At 57.8% G+C, this 22,992-nt stretch overlaps 1 protein-coding gene across 1 annotated transcript in view; it reads right to left on the bottom strand.

Annotated features, from left to right (window-relative positions):
- SEPTIN9 (septin 9) overlaps positions 1–15,929 on the bottom strand; it is a 77,777-nt gene extending 61,848 nt beyond the window's left edge. The window contains exon 1 of the mRNA XM_065896354.1: positions 15,701–15,929. Coding sequence (XP_065752426.1) covers positions 15,701–15,929 — 229 coding nt within the window. The remainder of the gene's footprint in view (positions 1–15,700) is intronic.
- Positions 15,930–22,992: the final 7,063 nt, after the last annotated feature.

Below are 22,992 nucleotides of genomic sequence, written 5' to 3'. Positions count from 1 at the left end.
TGTACACAGAAGGGGCCTCAGCCGAGCTGGCTGCCCCAGGGGCACAGAAACCACACACCTAGTTACAAACCAGCCGCGGCTCTGGAGTCAAACGGCCCTGTGTTCAGATTCAAAGCTGGATCAGCCACTTCCAGCTGTGTGGCCAAGGGCAAGTTACTCAGCCTCTCTGTGCCTTGGTACCTTCTTTACAAACCGTAACAGTAACTGTTTCTAAGGTCGTTGTGCAGAAACATCCCAGGAAGCACATATAGCTGCTTCCAGCCCAGCCCCGGAGCGTGTAAGTACGCAGTAGGCGGTCACTGTGATTAATGAAAAATTAATACAGGCTAGGAAGGGAATGACAGCCTCCCCGCGGTGTCCCTCAAATGGAAACAAATCTGTGCAGCTCTCAAAGCAGCAGAACTCAAGCCAAGGGCAGGCTCCCAGGTCTCGCTTCCAGCTCGTCAGGCAATTCCCCTGCAGAACATTCCCTCCTGGTTGCAGGCAGGGCCCAGGGCAGGACGCCACCTTCAGATAATCTCAGAGCTGGCACCGGCTTCGCAAGCACATGGTTGGACTTTCCAGATCTTTCCTCCCCTCTCTCTGACCTTCCCCTACTCACTTACCCCCAACACGCTTTCTTACTCACTCTCTCCTTTCATTCCTGTTCAAAAACAAAGAATCGAGGCCAAATGTGACAGCTGGCTCCCTGGAAAAGCTTCTCCGCAGCGTGACCGGATGGCAGTTACACTGCAGGGGGTGTGGAGCTGGGAGGGCTCCGTCCTCACTGCAGAGCCAAGGACTGGGGGCCGGCGGGGGGTGGGGGTGGGGAACAGTGGGGGTTACGAGGCCCCAGCCCCCCCTCCCATTAGGACCTGGCCTGGGGCCACATCTCTAAAGCCTCCTGGGCAGACTGCACACACTTGGTCACAAACGCTACATCAAGTCGGCCGTTTGCGGGGGTGGGGCAGTGCTTAGGGTTAGGGTTAGGGTTAGGTTCCGGAGCAATCAGTACACGGAACTTTCAGGGCGACTGAAGCTCCTCATCTTCTACCCACGGCGTAGCCAGGAGGCAGATGTGACCTCAGAGCCCACAGGTCTTGCCGGTGCCCACCCTGGAGCCCAGCCCTGACCAGGGTCCCAGAGGGAGGACGGAAAAGCCTTAGAAGGCGCGGGGGAGGGGTCAGAGCCACGTTAGTAACTTTCTCTGCAGAGCTGTCCCCACGCCTCCCCCACAGACCCTGGTCCCCAAAAGGCTGGGTTTGGGCCCAGGAAGCTGCCTTCAGATTCAGAGGTGCCCACCGTGCTTTGGAAATACAGGCCTGGAGGGTAGAGCTCGGACCCAACAGGTAGTAAGAGTGCCCTCTGCTGTGGGGTCTCACCCCGTGGGTATCAGCTTCCCCACGTCCACGTGGCCAGCAGCCTCGCTCCCTGGGAACAACCCCAAGCAATCCTGGGGAAGGAAGGGCTGCAGGGGTAGGCGAGGGTGGGGGGAGATAGTTTGCCAGGGTGCCCTGGCTCCTCCAGGCCCTCACTCTCACTCAGCTGCTCCTACCTCAGGCCCCCAGGCAGAACTCTGGGGGCCTGCTCCCGAAGCCCAGGCCAGAAATGAGGGGAACTGGGGACAGAAGCTCCCCTCCTCATATCCCCTGGGCCGTGCTGATGGGCTGACCTCCCAGAAAGCCGGGCGGTGGCCGCTACTGTCCTGGCCGCCCTGCCGGGCCCCGACGCAGCGTTGACAAGAGTGAAGATGCTGTGTTTCCAACTGCTTCTCCACCTGCCTCTCCGTCTCTCTGATGCCCTGCGGGCACACCACCGCCCCCCCGCCATGGTGTCCAGCAAGCATGGACAGGGCCTGGGCTGTCCAAAGCAATGGCAATCAGAGCCGAGCCAATCCCTGGGAGTAAGACCTGTGCCCTCGTGAGGTTAGTTAGAGGAAGCCCCCAGGCAGAGACACCCGCACTCACGGGACCCCTCCTCCGCCCATCTCAGCGCCTTGCTCAGCCCAATCAGGGGAACCACTCCAAGCCCCAGAAGGATCAATAGCCCAGGCGAGCCTGCAGAAGCCGTGCTGTACATAAGGACGGCCTCTCTGGGACCCGCAGGGACCTGCTCCAGGGCGAGGGAGCAAACCTGGCAGGTAGGGACGACGGTCTCCCCCTCTTCCAGTGCCGACCAGGAGACTACAACCAGGGGTCTTAATTCAGCCCCTCCCAGCCGAGAAGGCACACGGCCCCTCTGCTCCGCCCCCAGCCCAGCCAGCACATCTCTGGCTGGGTCTTCAGCAACACTCACGCTGGTCTTGTGAGGAGGAATGGGGTGGGGAGGAAAAAGAGGAGAGAGGGTGAGACGGGCTGGGCTGGGCTGGGCTGGGTTGGGCTGGGGGCGGCAGCCACTGCAGGCTCCCTGCAGCTGTGATGGGGGAGAAACGGGACTTCCAATCTGTTCCCACTCACCCCGGACAAACAGCATCTTGTTCCAAAGTCCAGGGCAGCTGAGGGGCTGGAGGAGGAGGGGGAGTACCAGAGTCCCTCCTTTCTAACTGGAGTTTTCTTTTCTTTCATCTCATCATCTCATGGCACCTTCTGAAAGAAAGAGGCCAGAGGAGGGCGCCAGCCTAGGCGGCTCCGCACCCCAGTCCAAGCTTCGGGGCAGGGATCCAGCTTCATGCCTCAGCCCTGGTCCCCAGCCCTAAGTGGCCAGCGCCGGCAGAGAGCTCCATCCCCCAGGGTTCAAATTCAGACCATTAACAACTGGGGGGCCTTAGGCAAGTGGCTGGAGCTCCCTGTGCCTTGATTTCCTAATCTGGAAAATGGGGTAATGAGAGCGCCTGGAAGCTAACCTTATCCTGCTGGAGTTGTTAGGCTGGTGGTCATCAACCACTCGGCCTCCTTCTCCGGCTGAGGTAAGGATTTCCCTCATGGTTGCCACAGGGATCTGGACCTGGATGGACCTGGAAAGTCTTCCAGTTTGAAAGTTCCATCCGGAAGGTGCTTGTGCCAGCTGGCCCGCGCAGGGGCCAGGGAAGGGGAAATCCAAGGGAGGAGTGAAGCGTGCAGGAGAAGGGAACAGCCAACAGGGAGGCCCCCACCAAGGCCGCACCAACCACGCGACGGGAAGGCGGCTCAGAACACTCCCCTAGCCCCCACAAGCCTCATCTGGATACTAAGGCTGAACAGTCCCGGACCTTCTCAGTCCAAACAGAGCCACCCACCACTGGAGCCAGAAGACTCACGGGCTTGAAGGCCCAGGTGGGGCTGCCCAGGCATCACGGGGGCAGGCACCAAGGCCGGAAGACCCACGCCACCCACGGAGAGCAGAGCGCAAATACCTGCCCCGAACAAGCACGTGTAATAAGCAAGGGCTTGGTAGGGGCGGGGAGGCAAACTTGCTACTAAATCAAATATCAAGAAATTCAGCTGCCAACTCACTGACCTAGGCTCTCTCGCCTGAACAGAAAGTCCATTGACAGAGCCACTAAATAAACCACCCCACTCCCGAAAAGCTGGGATTGGGATTCAAGGTCTGCCTACCGTTCCTGCACCAAGCTGGTCCATACAGCTGCCCCACAGCCTCTGCCCAGCCGCCTGTCACCCTCCTGAGAGACACAGGAGCGGCCAGGCCCCCCGGCTGCCACAGGAAGAAGTGGGGCTGCGCCTCCCCGCTCGGCCTCTTCCATCGCAGCCTCCCCAGCCCTGCCCCCCACTGGAAAACCACAGCCCCCCCGCCACGGCCTGGAAGCCCCAGGACGAACTCACCTGGTGGGGGCTGGGGACAGAGGTGCCTGAAACCCAGGCGGGCGGTGGAGGCCGACACTGCAGGGCCGTGTTTCAGGAGGTGCCCCAACCCTCTGTAACCTGAGCCCTGGACGCCTCACCAAGCCAGCTCTTCCCATCAGGCACCAGATAGGCATTAGTCAGCAGGTAAACAGGCAGGGAGCCACAGACCTCAGGAAGGCCTGCCTTAGACCAGCACTAAGGAGAGGAGGCATGACCCCAGGGGTGAAAATAGAGCCCCCCCATCCTGGGCTGGGCTATTGCACTGTACAAAGAAGCGGACCCGACTGCCAGGGGAACGGGCAGGGGTCACATCATGACTCAGGCATGCCCTGGGGTCACCAGTGACAACGGTGACCGTGGGTGTTACCTACCCCCCAGCTGGGCTCCCCATCCCCGTGCAGAGGAGGGAGTGGACACAGCAAGTTCTGCCAGGGCAGGAGGCTGCGTCTGCAAGGTCGACCCGCCCCGGGGAGGGACAGAGCCCCTCTGTTCACACAGCAATCTCCTCACACCCCTCGGGGGTCCCCCAAGATCTCCCGTTTCTGCCCTGTCAGAGGCAAGGCAAGGCGTGAAGTCTGGGTGACAATAGATGAGAGGAAGTGGGCCTGGAGACAGTGACTTAGGAGAACGGGCTGTCAGGCTGGCCTTCTCGGTCCAGGGACCAGGCGACTGGGGGGCTCAGAGGAAGGGAGGGGCAGGCCGCTCCCTGGGATGTGACAGCCAGCCCTCCCCACCTCCAAGCTGCGGCCGCCACGGTTATAAAGCTCCAGCTCCTCCCGGGCCACAAGGGCCTCATCTCAGACCAGACACGCCCCCCGCAGCCGGTCCCACGGCCCTGCACGGGAAACAGGACGTACAGGTCTCAGATGATGGCCAGGGCTGTGCTCCCGCCAGGGCCTGGCCGAGCTGAGGCTGCCTGGAACTGAATATGCTGTTTGGCCAGCTCAGGGAGCCCCCAGGAGGAGAGCGCTTTGGGTAGAGCACCTGGAGACCTCACTGGGATAGACAGGAAAGGAGGCCCTGCTGCATCCTCGGGGCCTTGGAGGCCAGCCGGGCAGCAGGTCCGAGTGGGCAGGGCCGCCTCCCCACCGTCAGCAGAAGGCCCAGCCCAGGCCCGAGCTCTGGACCCCCTTTATTACGCCTCTTCCTCCCACTGGATCTCTGGGTGTGCAAGGGACCCTCCTCTCCCCGTCACACTCCATTTAGGGGGACGATGCCTCGGCACAGACGCCAGACGTCCAACAGCAAAATGACAGGCCGGAAGGGTGGTTGTACAGCTCCCCCCATCCCCACCCCACCGAGCTTTCTAGAGGAGGACGCTGCGCCCAGGCACTCCCCACCCTGCCCCACCCTCCCCACTGCCATCCCTGGCAGGTGCTGCAAGTTCAAAGTCCTCAGCCCCTCAAACCTCAACGCTCTTGGGGCAGTGACCAGGGAGTGCAAATTTCAAAGGGACCGCCAAATAACTCAGGAATCAAGATACATAATATGTCAATGCGACATTTTTTGAAAATCAAACTTCTGCAAAACATCCGTAATGATTTTTTCCAATCCAACGGGGTGGGATTCGGGCGAGAGTGCGGCAGGGCTCTGCACGTGCCTGGCCCATCTTTCTTGAAAATGTGCATATTTGTTCACGAAGGATTTTGGGGGGCACAATTCTGATTTTTAAAAGCATTGCATAAAAATACTACTTCTCTTGATTCCTGAGTATTCTGGCGCTCCCCCACCCCTCTGCTAAATTTTGTGCCCCTGAGGAGTGCCTCGCTTGCCCTAATCTCGGGCGTGTTCTTCTTGCTTTCACCCACCAACCTCCAGGGGTCCACACCCAAGCTCGACCTTGAACCCAGGACCACCCTGGTTAGGGTCACAACCTCCTGGTGCCAGCGATAATTCCCGAGCCGCCTCGCCTGCTTCACTTTCCTCTTTGGCCCTCACCACGGCTAATGGGCTTTATGTTTTACTGTTTGCTTTGTTTACCCTCTGCCTCTTCCCATCAGCACATAAGCCCCAGGAGGACAGGATTTTTCTCTGTATGTTCAGCACCGATGAACTCCTCAGCGCCGCGAACAGTGCCTGGTACATGTCAACGCTCAACCCTTCCTGAATAAACAAACACTCCAGGCATGATAATCTCTAGGAAATCTGATCAGGCCCTGGTGAAACAGCTCTGGTGGATCGGGCCCGTAGCACAGCATCCAGCCCACCTCTGGCCCGGCCCGCCTTCAGCCCACCGCCTAGGCCAGTGTGTCCCAAACTGTGGGTCCTGAAGACTAGTTAGCAGGTCCTAACCAGCATTATTTTTTTAACATTTAAAAAGAATACATTCATACTAGAAGAACTAGAAGAAGAAGGTAGAAACAACCCAAATGTCCTTCAGCTGATGAATGGGTCAACATGATGTGCTCAGTCCATAAATGGAATATTACTCAGCTAGGAAAAGGGATGCAGCCCCGATCCAGGCTACAACACACAGGAACCCTGCAACACGATGCAAAGGGAAGGAAGCCAGTCACAAAAGACCACACACTGTATGATCCCATTTCTAAGGAAGGTTCACAACAGGCAAATCTACGGTCATTGTTTAGGGCTGGGAGAAAAGGGGGTGGGGGACAGGAGGTGACAGTTGATGGGGACAGAGATTCTTTCTGAGGTGATGAAAACGGTCTAAAATTGGATGTGGTGACAGTTTCACAGCCCTGTAAATAACTAAAAACCACTGGATTGTACACTTTAAATGGAAGAACTAAATGGTATTATGTGAACTGTATCTCGATAGAGCTGTTTTCAGAAAATAAGAAAAGCTCCCCCATCCAAAGAAGCACACAGAGCGAGTATGAAGGTGTAGCAGGCACGCAATAGAGGTGAGAAGTACTCCGTGGAAATACTGTTTCATTTGTATACACACCACACACACACACCCCTACACATACGTGTGTCCTGGTTTGTGGTGTGAAACATACTTCTTACTGGGGGCTGCAGTCCAAAATAAGTTTGAAAGCCACTCTCTGGGCAACATCAAACTCAGGATTCCAGAAAGCCAACGGCCCTTCGCCTGCCTGGACCACTCTGCCCCCTTCAAGACCAAGGGCCCTACCCCCGACCCCCCACCTCCAAGAGGTCTCTGCTGGCAGGGTTGGGGGGCTCCCTCCTCGGGGTGCCAAGGCCCTCTGGACTCGTCCCTCTCAGACCACTTGTCACACTGCACGGCACACATGTTTCGGAGGGAGCGTCCCCAGGACATGGGCTGTGTCCTGGCCACCGACGCGTATTCTCCTCTGAGGACAGAGCCAGGCCCAGGGCAGAAACTCAGGTTGGCCCCTCACCACCCCCTCTACACACCACTACCTCTGAACGATCTGAGGGATTTTAAATAGCTTACAGGATGATTTTCTAGGAAAAAAAGGTATAAAATAGGAAGAGACAAACGCTAAACTCAAACAAACCTATGGAAAAAACTTTTTAAAGGATGAGGCTCCCACGAAAGTATCCAGCTCAGATGGTTTCACTAGTGAATTCTTCAAACGTTTTAACACAGAGATGATCGTGTAGCCGCTTAAAAATGTTCCAGAACACAGAGGGGGGTAAAGAAACGCATCCAAATTATTTTTGCTAAGCCAGCACGACACTGACACCAAAATTGATAAAAATAGCAGGCGCACACATGTCCAACACGCTGTAGACCAAGCTCACGCGTGCGCATCCACGCAGGAGTTGTGCCTCTCTACCTCGCTGTTTAAACCCCAGTAAATTCCAATGGATTAATGGTTTCAGTACATAAAAATGAAACCATAAACGTACCAGAAGAAAACCTGAGTGAATTCTTTTGCTATGATTTTGGAATGCAGGAGGCCTCTAAGCAGGACATAAACCTCCACAAGAGAAAAGAAAAAGAATAAACTTGACAACCTAAGGGTTAAACATCTCTGTTTAGAAGAACACACTAGACAGAAAATTAAAAGTTAACAACTGGGAAGAAGCACTTGTAACAGCTACGACAAAGGTGTACCAAGAACTCTTAAACAAACAAACAAAAAGAATCAAGAAAATGATTCACGACGCAACTGGGGAAAAAAAGGAACCTAGGACAGGAATGAGAAGTTCACAGGGAACCTAGGGCCCTTGGCCTGTAAACAGAGGAAAAGATACCCACCCACTCACCCCCACCCCCGCAACTTAATAAGAGATGCACAAAATAAAACACCCGTCAGATAGCTTTCTACCTCTCCGCCCAGGGCAAGGGACACAGTACCTCTCTCTGTCACGACCAGAAATTGATGTGGCTGCTTTAGAAGCCAATTTGGCAACATGGATCACAATCTTAAACGCACACATCCTTTGGTGCAGAAATTCCACTCCTAAAGGTTTATCCAACATGTGCACATATATAAGCCAGAGGATGTTCATGGAAGCCTCGTTTATCACAGAGGAAGCCGGACAAGAAAGGCAGGACCACGTCAGGGCCGAGGACGCAGCTGTTACGAGGAATGTGCCCAATCTACATCCACAGGGTCATTAAATGCGGAAAACACACACACGCAAACTCCAGAAGGACACGCAGTGCTCCCTACCATCCACATGGGCTATCCTGGGGAAAGGCTGGGAGATCAGGAGAGACAGATTTCCTTTTCACATTTCATGTGACCTTGATTTTTTCTCTTCTACCAATGGTCACGCACTGCTTTTGAGAATTAGAAGAGAAAAAGGCAATGGGGCAGATGGGGCCGAGGGAGCCAGGGATACAGACCAGAGCATGGACTCCATGCTCGGGGAGGGAGAGGCACCGTGCCGTGGCCAAGCTGAGCCCGTTCGTTAAATAAGGCTGCATTTGGTTTTCATTTATAAGCCTGTTTAACAAAACCTCCCGGTGCTGGGCCTGCACTGGCGGTCCTCACACGTTAGCACTTTCGTTCGAACAACGCTGTGCGGGAGGAATGAGGTCCATTGCGATGATGAGAAGAAGGACTCAGAGAGCATAGGTCATCAGGCCCGGGCAGTCTGAGGGCCATTTCCCCCACGAACAAGTGGGCAAGGCCTCCCGAGTGGCTTCCTGCTGGAACATTCTAAGCTGTACTCTCTGTGTGTTATATTTTAGAAGGAGGGAGATGGAAGAGGTGACCTCCAAGGCCACTTCCACTTCCCAATTCCTTGCTGGGACCAGCGCTGGGGTCTCCGAACTGCATTGGACAGACCAGGGATTTCCAAACCAGGTTCCCTAGAGCCCTGGGGTTCCACAGCGGTGTGCCCGGTGACAGCATGGGGAAGGGGACAGGAGGCCTCCCGCTCAGAGAACTGGACGCTCAGTCCTGGCCACGAGCTGCCTTTGCTCATTCGCTACAACTGGTAACTGTGGGAGCCCCTGGGGTTCCAGGGGGGCGTCCGTGACACCCACAGAAAGGCCCAGGTCAGGGAAAGCCAAAGTGGATAAAACGTGGAAAAGAAGTCATGCCCGGACCCGAGAAGGGTCCCCTCCTCACCGCCCACAGCTCTCAGACATGAGGCCCCAGGTCCACATTTAGCCACGTCAGGCCAGTGGGAACCACGTGGCATCATCCTTCAGGCTGCCTGCTGGAACCCAGGGTCTGGGCAGGGCCGCCCACACTTCGGGGCGCCAGGCGGGGGTCCGAGCCGCTCCTCCGGTGCTGAATGTGCCCTCTGTCCACAGAGCGTGGCTGTCCGCACAGGCGTGTCCCCCGGACAGCAGTCCCATTGTGCCGACCCTGGCTGCCAGCAGCTGTCCTGGGCGGAGAGGCTGCGGCTGCAGACACGGCCCCTCTCCTGGCAGCTGCTCGGCTTCCCAGGTCAGGCACCCAGGAGGCCTCACCCAGCACCACGTGTCTGGGGCCCGGGCTCTGTCCCTGGTCAGGGCTGCAGCCCCCAAGCTGCAGGGAGGCAGCGCGGGGACCTGCCTGCAGCGCCGGCCTCCCGGCCCGGCCCGCTCCCGCAGCTGTGCCCAGCTCTATGTAAGGCATTCCGCAGCTGCTCGGCTGCATTCCCTGGATGGGCCCGCATTCCTCCCTCCTCACCACTGGGCTGGGCTTGGCAGACAGCTGGAGGGCCAGCGGGGGAGGTGAGTGCTTTCTCCCGGGCCCTGGAGCCACGCTGTCCTCCCTGCCCCCTACTCTGCCCCACCTTGAAGGAGACACACCTGGGCCTGGCCACCCCTCCACCACATCCTCCTGTTCCCCCATGCAGGGGGACTTCCTGCTTCAGACCGAGGTGTGCACGGGCCTCAGGGTCAACTCAGAGGAGAGCGTCTGTTCTTAAAAGGCGGAAGGAGAAAGGGACCCAATCCCCAAAGGTGAGGGGGTGCCTGGATGCCCTCTGGGGCCACGACGGAACGGGGAGGAGCCCAGAGCAGAGGGGTCTGTCGGGCAAGGCAGCCAGGTGGGAGCATCCCTGCAGGAGGTACAGCCTTTTCCCCACCAGAATAGAAACACGCAGCCCCACACAGAAGAAAACGCTCCGGGCTAAGGGCACAGAGAGATTCAAGTTCACGGCTCCGCTTTGCCAGACACAAACGAGACCCTCAACATGTATGAAGCTCCTACCATATGCCAGGTGCTGGGATGAAAGGGTGGACAAGGTGCAGACCCCGGCACTGGGGAGTTCACAGTCCAGGGACAGGCCCAGCGCGGACCCTGGTTAGTGAGTTGTCCTGCGAACACGGGGGGTGTCTAGGGAGCCTTTGCAGAGCTGGCCCTTCCTCCCTAAGCAGATGGCGGTCCCCTTCTCCCCGCTCTTCACGCTCTCTGATCCCCACACACACTTCTGGGGCACGTCACGGTCCCCCCACTTCACTGGCTGACCCCTTCCCACCCTTCAGACTCAGCTCAGATCTCACGTTCCCCAAAGCCTTCTCTGCCCAGCCTCCTCTGTCCCCATGTCCCTGTGCTTGTAGCCTCCCATGATTCCCCGTGGAAGTGACATCTTCCCTGTTCTGCCCCAGCCCCTAACACAGGCCTGGTGCAGCCGGCACCCAGGTACACCCGGAAGACGGCAGGCTCACCTCGTCTGCCAAAAAGCCACGCTCACCACCAGAGGCGTAGGGGGCCTGACGTCCACCTTCCTCAAGGCTCTACCCACGACCAAAGATATTTCTATAGATGTTTTTAGCCGTAGGGAAACCGGAGGAAGACATTCGCTGTGTCTGCCCCACCCCAACGTCACGCCCACACCACCAGGGACTCCTGGCACCACCGTGAACTGGATACCTGTCTTGGTTATTGGGGGCTGGGTAGGTGCAGCTGTACCTGGACAGCTCAGACCCCCTACCACCATTGTTGCCTCGGGCCAGCAAGCCCAACGCCTCCCTCATTTGACAGATCAAGAAACTGAGGCTGGGGAGTGGGGGGCAGGTTGGGGGGGCCGCGAAGTGATGGCTCAGAACCAGTCGGCCAGTGGGGTGGAGCCAGGACACACCCAAGAACTCAGCTGGGCGCCAGTCCGGGGACACCCCACTCACCACATGGCCCGGTCACCCCAGCCTCCCCCACAGCCTCCAGTGAGCATCCAGAGACGGCAAAGAACCAGACCCACGAGTGAGCGGCCAGCGCCCGCCTTATAAGGCAGCCTCAGGGAAACTTGGCCGGTGGAACCAGGGGATGTGGCTCCCGGGGGGAGGGAGAGCGATGAGCCTGCCACACAGACACGGTTCTGGGTCCTGCAGCCCAGCCCCACCCAGAGCCACCCAGGTGGGGGCAGGGGGACCTGGAAGGGGAGGCAAGAGCCTGAGAGAGGGGCAGGGCTGGAGGCTGCCAGGTCCAGGGGCCTCGGAAACCAAGAACCCAGCACGCCAGAGTGAGCGGATCAAACCTGTGGGGTCTTGGTTGACCAGAAAAGTATCTGCTTGATCCTTGGAGAGTCCCACGGGGTCCCTGCAGCCCCTGCCTCTGCCTACAAGAGCCGCCACAAAGCCATCCCCATGTCACTCCTCCAACATTGTTTTATTGAGCACCTGTTATGTCCCAGTCACTCGGTATCTCATGAGAGTCTTTCAAAAAGAAAAAAAAAAGACAACAGCCCCAGCCTCAAGTAACCTAGAATCCAGTTCAGGGCATGGAAGGAATTCTGAAGAAGACATAGCAAACGTTAAGAGTGGGTATCGCTGGCTTACAGGTGAATTATAGTTTCTTTCTAATGTCTATATTTTCCAAATTTTAAAGAAACAGTACTGTGAAAAAACTGTTTTTGCATTAAAAAAAAAATCTAGCAGAAGAAAGAAGGTTCATACACAAATAATTTACATTCCAAGACAAACACATGATATTATACGTGAGAAAGATGCAAAAAGGCACGGGAATCAGAGGGAGTGAGGCTACTTCCAGTTAGTGGGAGAGGTGCCATTTGAGCAGGACTTTGAAGGATGCATAGGAGTTTGAAAAGCAGTGATGTGAAGAGGAGCGGGGCTGGGGATCAGGACATCAGTGCAGAACCGCTGTGAGGAAAGGTGGCCAGTGGGAGACCACGAAAGGACCAGAGCAGGAGGGGCTGGGGAGCAGGGAGGTATAAGCCGGACAAGAGGGTGAATCCACTGTGGAGGGCGGGGGCCTGGGCGGGTGAGCAGTGAAAGCTCATAGTGGGCATGGATTTCATCAGTGCTGTGCTTTAGGGAGGTCAATCTAGGAACAACTTAGCTGAGGTCCCAGGACACCCTGTCCTGTGCCCACGGTCACAGTCTGGAGGGCTTCCTGGAGGTAGAGGCAAAGGGCTGAGTCTGATCAGAGGGCACAGAGCTCCCTACCTCCCTGATCCTTTGACCCCGCAGCGCCAGCTGGCCCTCAGGGGTAAGGGATAGTGAGCCCATGGAGGGCAGTCAGAGCAGGCCCTGCAGGCTGGGGGGGCTCCTGGGAGCTCCCAACAGCCCCGCCATGGAAGGGCGGAAGGGGATGGGAGTGCCAGGTCTGCAGGAAAGATGGACAGGAAATGAGGCCGAGGGACAACCGGATCTGTGCCTGGAGGGGCTGGATAGGCCGCGACCAGAGGAGGGGGAGGGAGGGAGAAGCGGATGGAGCCTCAGAACAGGGGCTGGTGGTGGGGAGCTAAGACCCAGGGCTCTGCAGAAGCCACTGCAACAGATGCAGGGAACATCCCTCCATCGGGAAGACCCTGGCCTCCACCTGGACTTGCCCAGGACCTCAGGACTGGACGTGCAAGCGAGCAAGTGAAGGCCAAATTTCCCAGCCCACAGAGGGCCTTACTTCCTCCCCCCCAGCCTACTTCTCACCCCACATTACTTCCAGGCTCACCCCACAGTGACTTCTGTTTTAAATGAAGAGAATCCTCCCAGAGTCATCCAAGACCCCACCTCCTCCAAACCTGAGAATCCTTCCTCTTTGCAGTATCTGTCCAACGCCCCCGCCTGGTTCAAATGCACCCAAATGTTCTCAACCTGTGAGCCCTGGTCTCAGAGAGCCCCCTCCCCATCCAGCCAATAGGACATACAGGAGGCGGGCTCAGCACACTTGCGAGTTCACACATGTGCACACCCATGACTGCCACATACGCCGACCCCCAGTTCGTGCTCCAGGGGCGGGAAGGCAGCACACCCCTCCCCCCCGGCCCGTGGACCTCTCCACGAAGAGCTGGACTTCCATCTGCACAGAGGGGCTGCGGGTCCACGGTGCTGGCGCCCAGCTCAGACACTGAAATGCTTTTCCCTGGAAAAACCGCACAGGCCCAAAACTAGGCTCCCCAACACCTCTGGACTGCGGCCTCAGCTGGGAATGCTCTTCCCTCCCCCGTCTTTCCCTGGTTAAATCCCACCCTCTCCAAAACTCAGCTGCTGAGGCCCGGGCTCCGGGGGGCTCTCCCACTGCCCCGCCCACTTGGTTCCACGGCCGCTGTTCACATCCCGCTCCCGAGGCAGAGCTGACCTGACCAGTCCCCAGAGTCCGACCTGACCAGCGGCTGCCGCTGGAGGAAGATGTTCTTAGACGTGCCCGAGGCTGCGCCCCGCCCTGCCCGCCCTGACAACCCAGGCCGGTGCCACCCTGAGCAGACACCCCCTGCCTGTGCCCCAGAGCAGGACCACCTCCTCGGGCATGCGGTGCCAACTGTCATCAAGATCTGGACGGCGACGACCGTCTCCCCAGCCACGTGCTGTTTGACTCAGCTGAGCGCAAACACCTCACCCCTGTGACGGGGCCGCGTATCCGGCAGCAAAGGCCCTGGACCAGCAGAAGATCGCGAGGAAACAGCCTCCTGGCCGCTCCCCAAACACCAGCCATGCGTCCTGACATTGGCACCAGCGCACCTGGGGGGGTGGCGTGGCTCTGCAGGGTCACGTCTGGGGAGACGCAGATTCGCACATCAGGGCTGGAAGGGACCTCTTGGCCCCTGCTGCCCACAGAGTGGCCCAGCGTCAGAGGAAATTCAGTCAGCCCCTCGGCCCACCAGGCCTGCTCGGTCAGATGTGCACTTGGGCAGAATGCAGCTGCTCCACCAACACCCCTACCCCACCCCATCACAAGCCCCCAAGTCCACGGACCACAGGAAAGCTCTCATTCAAAAAGGAAAACCTGAAAGAATTCAAAGGAGTCGAGATACTTGCACACCCACGTTCACAGCAGCTTCACTGACAAGAGCCAAGCAGCTCTTGGGTACTGCTTGGGTACCCCAGGTACCCATCGACAACGGATGGGTAAGCGAAGTGTGGTCTACACATAATGGAATATGACTGAGCCTCAGAAAGGAAGGAAATTCTGACACCTGCCACAACATGGATGAACCCTGAAGATGTGCAAAGAGAAACAAGCCAGACACACAAGGACAGATATTTAGGATTCCACCTACATGAGGTACCCAGGGTAGTTAAATGTGTAGAGACAAAAAGTAGGATGGTGGGTGCCAGGGGATGCGGGGGGAGGGGGAGTTAGTACGTTATGGGGACAGAGTTCCAGGTGGTGAAGATGAAAAAGTTGTGGAGATGGAGCACGGTGACAGTTGCACGGCAACATAATGTTTTTAACGCCCATGCCTTGTACACTTAAAAACGGCTACACCGGTCAGTGTTGTTATGTGTATTTTACCACCATTAAAAATAATTTTTAAAAGGTATATCAAAATCCCAGAATGTTCTGCCTGTTCAACCCAAAGGACACTTACTGAACATTTACCGAGCTCCGAGTCCCGGGATCAGGACTGGACCCAGCCTTCACTGGGCTTACAACCCAGCCGGCACCTTAACACAGCCCATGGGGCCAAGACCCTCCCTGCGGGGGCAGTAACAGTGTCCCACGGGACCGGCACCACCTCCCCTGTGAGCTCCCCGCGAGCACAAGTCCGGGTCTGGACCCTCCGAGGATGGTAGCCAAGCAGGACACCCCCGAAGGGAGCTGTGAATGGGAATCACGGGGCTCCCTGGCCTGGGACCCCCTCCAGACAGCCCTGAAAATATTAGCATGCAGAGATAAGGCGTTCTCATGGTCCCTTTGCATCTGGCCACAACCCTCCCTACCTGGGAAGGAAGAAGAGGGAGACCCTCCTGTGCAGAAAACCCCTCCTCACCCCCTGCCCCGGGGGTACCAGCAGGGCAGTCATAATCCCCTCCTGAGCAGAAGCCTGCCTCCCCACGGCCCAGTGACCACCAGCCACCAAGAATGTGACAGCCTGTCCTAGGGTCTCAAACCCATCCAGCCCCGACACGAGCCTGCCCCGGATCCTGCCCCCAAGTCCTGGGCTCACAGCAGAGGTTACACCACGGCCCTGTGGACCAGTTAACAGGGGCCCTCCACAACCCAGAGATTCTTTGCCAAGTCTAACTCAAATCCAACTTGCTGCATCTCGGTCCATCCCCCGTGGACAGAAAGAGCTGCCAGTCCTCCCCCCACACCGAGCCTTCGGAAGTATACGCGCCCCCTCCTCAATATTCAGCTTCTTCCTCCAAGACTCCAGGGCAAAGCCAGCTCCCCACCCCCCAAATCACTGCACCTGCTACTCACCCTCCTGGCTCTTGGGTGGGGCCTCGGCCACGGGCAGCTGGGGCTTGGGCTCCAGCCTGCTCTGCAGCTGAGACATCGGGGTGGGTTCCGAATTCTCCAGGGTCTGGGGTGGGATGGGGGAGGCGGGCCCCTCGGCTGGCTTGGGCACCTGGATCTCGACCCTCTTGGGGGCTGCGTCGGCGGTGGGGATGGAGGGCACCTCAGGGATCTTGGAGGCGGGGGTCTCCATCCTCCGGTGGGCTGACTCCTGGGGCTTGACTATGGTGATCTCCGTCCTCCGAGGGGTGGGCTCTGGCGTCTTGTGGCCCAGTGCCTCGGCCCGCTTGAGCCCGAACCGGGACGGCCCGGCGGTGCCGGTGTTCTCTACCTGCTTGGACGAGATGTCGATGGAGATCTCGGTGCGCCGAGACACAGGCTCGGCCTTGGGGCCCGAGAGCTCGACCCTCCGCAGGGCAGCCTTGGGGGATCGCTGGCTGAGGGAGTCTACATGGCGGGCCGTGGGCTCTGAGTTCTTCACACCCAGGTCCTGGAACTTCTGCGTGGAGCTGGCCACAGAGGCCCGGAGCAGGGGAGTCTGGACCCTCCGGGTTGGGGTGGAGTTGGGCGTCTCGACCTCCTCGACCTCAAAAGATCTTTTCAAGGCTGAAAGAGAAAACGAGGAGAATGCGGTAAGTAGACAGCTCGGGAACCCCTGGGAACATCCCACTAACGGGGAACGTCTCGCTAACAGTGAACACCAGAGGGCGGCCGGCAGGGATGCTACAGCAAGGGGTCCCCGGGAAGACTCTTGCGCCCTTCACCTCTCAGGAAGAAGAGAGGACAGCCCCACTCTCCTAGGGGACTGAGGCGTCAGCAGCCACGTGTTCTGGGAGACAGAGAAGAGGCGGAAGCTTGGAGGACGCCCTCTGTCCTCTCTGTCCTGCCGTGGCCATGGTCCCGCCAGCTACATTTTCTATAAGGATGTTCTGGCTCAAGGGAGGGACCTTCGATTTCTTTCCCTCCTCACCTCCGCCCAACACAGACACCAGCAGCAAACACCACCACGAGCAGCAGCGGTGGAGAGATGTCCCCAGTAATAACAGCCACAACCATAACCAATCAGACTCTCGACGGGGGGACTTCCCTGGTGGTCCAGTGGTTAAGACTCTGCGCTCCCAATGCAGGGGGCCCGGGTTCGATCCCTGGTCGGGGAACCAGATTTCGCATGCATGCCGCAACTAAAAAGATCCCGCGTGCCGCAACTGAGACCCGGCGCAGCCAAATAAATAAAAAAGAAATACAAAAATTCACTAGAAAAAAAGAAAAGAATCTCGATGGGAATGTCACCACCATATCAATAACAGCAAGGACAGCCAACGCTGGAACTTTTAACACAGGCAAGGCATTGGGCTTACTGTGTATAACCACATTTACCCCCCCACCCTAACCCCATGGTGTAAACGATGCTATGATCCCCTGATACAGATGGGAAAACTTAGGCCCAGGTGCTTAGGCAAAGTGCCCAGTGGAAGTGGGGCGAGTAGCAGAGCCGGAAGATGCGTCTAACTCCGAGGCCCAGGGTTCTTACTCCTTTCTGGTGGAATAATGGAGATCCTGGGCGAAGTTCACACCACTGCCTTTCTTAGTCCTCACACCGGCTGCTTCTGCCTCCATCCTATACCACTTGCCCCAGCCGGACCTGGGCCCACGCGGCACACTGACCATCCAACTCCCACCCCACAGCCCAGCATTTCCACCCGTCCACGCGCCATCTCCGCCAGGATCTGCTCCCTCCAAGGCGGTGGGGACACTGCCTGAGAAGCCACTATCCCCACAGCTCCTGCAGCCATGCTGCAAACGAGAACCAGCTGCTCCCGGTTATAAAGACCAGAGCGGGAAGGGGCCCGCAGGGCAGGAACATGCACCAGCTCCTCCCCAGCCGGGCCCACAGCGCGCCCTCAGCGACCCACAGTGTCTCTCCCACCCCCCTCCCCACCTCACCTCACAGCCCCAGGAGCCCAGGATTACAGGGATCCCCCCCCACAATTTCCTCCCCCAGCCCGCAGCTGGTCCCCAGCCCCCAACACCAGCTCTCAGGGCCATTCTGAGCAGCCCCTCCCTCCAGTCTTCCTTCCTCCAAATTGCAACACAGCCCTCGTCTCTTCCCCGTGGACATTACCTCCTTCAGAAGACCAGGGTGTAGTGGGTGGCTGAGTGGGTGGGTGGCCAGGGGCGCGTGTGCTCTGAAGCACTGGATGTAGGGAAGCAAAGGAGACCCCAGACCCTGATACCTAGCTGCCGGAACTACCAGTTTCCCAAACGTGACACCCCTGGGGGACCCTGTCTAAGCCCTGGGCACACCTCCTTCACAAAATCCCGGGTCACAAAGCTCGACCGACCGTCCCAGAGGCCCTGCAGGGATGGGAAATGTCCTCCGAGGGAGGGAGCTGTGCAGATTTCGGGAGCGGGAGCCTCACCACGCACTGACTCAGGGACACACCTGCTGTCCAGCTTCACTGTGGCCAAGCAGGTATGCGTGTGCAATGTGGCCAGAGCTCCTGATTCAAAAGAATCTGAAAATCTGTGGTTTTTTTAATATGTCATCTCCTGATTTTTAAATGCTGGCACAAACAAAGCAGAACAACCCCTTTAAAAACACTGTGCGGTCAAAGGAAATCACATCCAAGGGCTGCACTCGGCCAGTGGGCCCTGCCGTGACCTCGGGTTGATGAGGCACACGGCCAAGTGCGGCAGGGGTGTGCCTGTGCGAGGACCCCAGCTGGCACAGCTCTGCCTCTCACCGGGGGCTGTCCAGCAAGATACGCAGGGTACAAACTACCCATCCAAAGAAGCCTCAAGTGCCCAGGGAGAGGTCAAGTGCCTGCGAAACTGGCCAGAAAGTCCAGGGCTGAGTGCCCGGAACTCTGTCCTCTCACGGTTCCCAGGGCCTCCCTGGGCATCTGGTCTACCCCCACCCCGAGAGCACTGTCCAAACTGTCCCCGATGGTGGCTCCTGTCTGTCTGTGAGCTCCCTCGAGGAGGGGTCCACACCCCACCCGCCTAGGTGTGTGCATGTCCAGGAGTACTTGGTGTTAGCTCCTTGGGGCCAAGTTGGGAGAACAGGAACTAGGTGGGTGAGGGCTCTTTCCCAGGTTTGCCCCACGGGAATAAGACGACCTTTTCCTGGGAGTCCCGACAAGGTCTGTGCCCCTGTTTGGAGAGCCCCTTTCTTGGGGAGCCCATCTGAATGAACCTCCAACTGCAACTCATGAATTAAGACCCCGCACCAAAGCAAAGGCCTCCCTCAGTCGGGAGGCCCAATTCGGCAATGACTCGGAACCAGACTGGCCAGCACACAGATCACTGCTCCCCGGAACACAAAGTCTACACAGAACGCACAAACCCGGCCCCATCCGCCACCCTCTCCTCTCTTGGGCTGCTCTGTGCTTCTTCCTGGCATATGCCACTCCCTGGGCCCATACTATCCGCATGCTAGGCACTCGGCTGTATTATCTATCCAGGCATTCACTGGCCAGCACCAACACCCCCATTAGTCTAGTTCTCTCTGAGAGGACAAGGGCTGTTCCCACCATCAGGACGGTCACTGCTCAGCGAACACCCCACAAACAAGCACTACCCCCACCCAAGGATTTCAAGTCCCCCCCCTAAAGCCAGGCTCACTCTTGCCTCCTCCCAAAGCCTGCCGTGGTGGCCCCGGGCAGTTCACGCCATTCCCTCCCGTGTCATCTCGATCACCCCAGGCTGCCGGGACTGACTTCGGGGGAGGGGGGCTCCCTGGGAAGAGAGCCGGAGTCCTCTCCTCTGTTACACCACGAGCCAGCCCTCCAGCCCTTCCTGGGCCTCGGGTGCTTCTTCTACACAACGTAAAGGCCAGACCGGATCACAGGTTTGTAACTGTGGGCCCAGAGCAGGGAGGCACCAGGCCCTCAACCCCATCTCAGCCTGAGAAGTTTCACTTTCCTCTAAGGTTCTGTAGGGAGTTGAGCAGTGTCCCCACCCCCACCCCACCCCAACCCAAAAGCTACGTCCAAGTCCTAAGCCCCAGAACCTGTGAATGTGACCTTACTTAGAAAAAGTCTTTGCAGATGTAATCAAGGTAAGGATTCAAGATGAGATTATCCTGGATTTAGGGTGGGCTCTAAGTCCGGTAAGTGTCCTTATAAGAGAAAGAAGAGGGAGATCTGAGAGACACGGAGAAGAAGGTCATGTGACAACAGAGGCAGAGACTGGAGTGATGCAGCCGCAAGCCAAAGATGCCTGGAGCCATCAGAAGCTGGAAGAGGCCAGGAAGGATTCTTTCCTAGAAGCTTTGGAGAAAGCTGGCGCTGCCAACACCTTGCTTTTGGACATCTGGCCTCCAGAACCGTGGGAGTAAATTTCTGTTGTCTAAGCCACATTGTTTGTGGTCATTTGTTACATCAGCCACAGGGAGTTAACACAGGGACCGTTGGAGGGATGAAACCTCTGGGCTACAAGATTGTCTGGGGCCCTTCCCGCTGGTGCTGTCACGCCCACTCTGCACCCAGCCCCACTCAAGAAATGTCCAAGGACTTCCCGTGGCGGCCCAGTGGTTAGGACTCGGCGATTTCACTGCCGTGGGCCCGGGTTCAATCCCTGGTCAGGGAACTAAGATTCCGCAAGCCGCGAGGTGTGGCCAAAACGTAAAAAAGAAGAAGAAGAAGTAGAAACGTCCAACGGATGGACCAGTGGAAGCGTGGCCGAGTTCCAGAACTGCTGTATCAGGCACCCAGAGGAGGAAAAGCTGACTCCTTTTTCAGGAATCACACAAAACCCCGGACGGTGGGAGAAGTCGTCACGAGGATAACATTGCTCTAGATTTACACCGGCATATTTGGTGATGAAACCAAAGATCATTTTTTAAGGCAGGCTGTGCGAGGGATGCCCTAGGAGCAGCCGCCTCTATACAGAGGATGTCATGACACAATTAGCACCCCAGCTGGGAAGAGTTAGGAGACGGCTTGTCACGAAGCTGGCAGGACAGGGTCCTCCGGCATCCCGTCCCCCAACGGAAGTCCTAAACACACGCTCCAGGTCCTGCCCCAACACGCACAGCCACCCCTCCCTTTCCAGGGTCAGACTCACCCTGGAAACTCCTTCCACTTCCTCCGTGGAGAATGGCTATAATCCACCACGGCAGTGGGTGCTTTTTTCCACTTTACTCTTCTCCCCCCTCCCTGCGGAGAGGCAGCCCAGGGGGTCCAAGTGCGGCCGAGGAAGCCAGCAAGAGTGCAGACTGGAGGCCCCTACGTAACCGCATCTGATGGGGGACCGACGGGCAGAAAAGTGGCCTTTCACTGGACCAGGGCAGTGGGGAGTGGCGCTGTGCCGCTTCCTCTTTTGTCTGCAGGATGCTAAATGCCCTCAGAGGGCAGGCAAGAGACCCCCACATCCCCGCCCCGAAGCTGGACAGGACAAACGGCATGGCTGAGGGGCACCAAACAAACATGGGACCAGGCTGTACTGGGAGGGTCCCCGAACTGCCACTGGGAGGGAAAAGGACTGACATCTCCCACAGGGCACGGGGGGCCCACCCATCCTCACACCATTTCCCAAATAAGAATGCCCCCGTTCTCCCTCTCGTGAAGTCAAGAACCCCCAAAGCTGGGCTTGAACACTGCTTGCTCCCCAAAGCCCTCCTCGGCCCCAATCAGCCCTTCCCGGCGAGCACATAAGCCTGAAGACTGCCATGCCCTTTGGCCCACTGCTGGGAATTTACCCCCAGGAAATCATCAGACGTACAGAAAGATTTATGTACGGGATGTTTGCATCAGCATTAAAACAGCAAATGCTGGAAACTATTCGAGTTTACGTAGAGTTTTCTGAACCCATATGCCAGAGTCCTGCAAAGTCATCAAAATCACGGTTCTGAAGCTGAGAAATGCTGAGAATACTAAGTAAAAATAGCAAGAATCCAAGCTGCATGCACGGGCCTGGATTCATCGCACACACACATGTGCAGGGTGCACGCACATTCGAGGAAAACAGCCGCCTCTGGATGGAATTAAGGTGGCCGTTTAATTCATTACACTTTCCTGCCTTTTCCCAAGGTGCCTACGCTAATGTGGGTCACTTCATATTTTCAGGGGATAAAACCATCAGCACTGCTCTTAAAAAACAAACCTTGCTAAGAAGAGGGGGAGGGTGTGGATAACTGCGCCTCCGGCCCAGCCTCTCCCGGTCCATCAAACACCTACAGCCTCGGCTGCTGCAGAGGCCAGGCCGCCTGGCCAGATGCAAACCTCCCGTCGTCGTGCGCATGGGGGTCGAGGCAGGAGCAGCCTGGATCTGGGCCTGTTTAAGGAGGAATGTGCCGCACACAAGAGGCCATTGTGAGGGCCCCCGCTCTGACCACAGGCACGCTGCCTGCCCGCAAACCTCTCCCCGCTCCAGGAACACTTCCTGGATCACACCGCGGGCCTCAGTCTGGGGAGGGGACACGGGCTGAGCCACAAAGCCCTGCTCCAGCCTGGGATAAATGTCATGCAAAGAAATGTTAGAGAACAAGGTCAAAACAAAGCCAGGGTCAGCTCCAGTGGGAGGAGCAACGTGGCCACTGCCCAGCTCAGGGGTCTGATTCTGGGCTCAGGCTCCAGGAGCATGGCCCTGGTGAAAGTGAGTCTCTTCCAGGCGGCAGCAAAGCAGGTTCTGTCCTGAGAAACAATGGCCACCTGGGAGCCAGGATGAGACACCCAGGAAACACAGGGTGCCAGGCGAAGGACACCTCCTTGCTCCCTCCCTGGCCTGAGGCTGCAGGGAAAGGTCACAGGAAAAGTCAACCCTGAAGCTAAGTGCGTGGGCCATCAGACTCACAGAGTGAGTCCAGAGCGTGTGCGACCCCTGGGGTGGGCTGGAGGCAACCCCCCAGTTCCTGCTCTCCCGCGAGGACAGGGAGCTGGGGCTGCAGCTGGGCGGACAAGCTCCCTCCAGGGCAGCAGGGAAGATGGAACAGGAATCGGTGGGCCAACGGGCCAGTCCCTGAAATAACAATCCTCCGGAGGAAAGGAACCCAAGGCCACAAAAGCAAGATCTGGTCCAGGCGAAAGAACAAATTCACTGGGGAAAACCGGGCAGGGCAGGGCAAGGGGGACGATCCCAGGCAGAGGGCAGGGCAGGACAAAGGCCCTGCGTGCCTCGGATAAGCCGAGAGCTGGCCGGACGTGGGGGTCTTGCAGCCTGGATGCACATCGGACTCCTACCTTCAGGGCCTAATGCAGGGGCTCAAACAGGGGGTGGCACAACCACAGTCACCTCCGGGCGTCTGCTTCCCCGTG

Source organism: Phocoena phocoena, chromosome 19, assembly GCF_963924675.1.
Source record: "Phocoena phocoena chromosome 19, mPhoPho1.1, whole genome shotgun sequence".
NCBI lineage: Eukaryota > Metazoa > Chordata > Mammalia > Artiodactyla > Phocoenidae > Phocoena > Phocoena phocoena.
The sequence above is the reverse complement of the archived record's forward strand: the minus strand, read 5'-3'. Positions and strand labels throughout refer to the sequence as shown.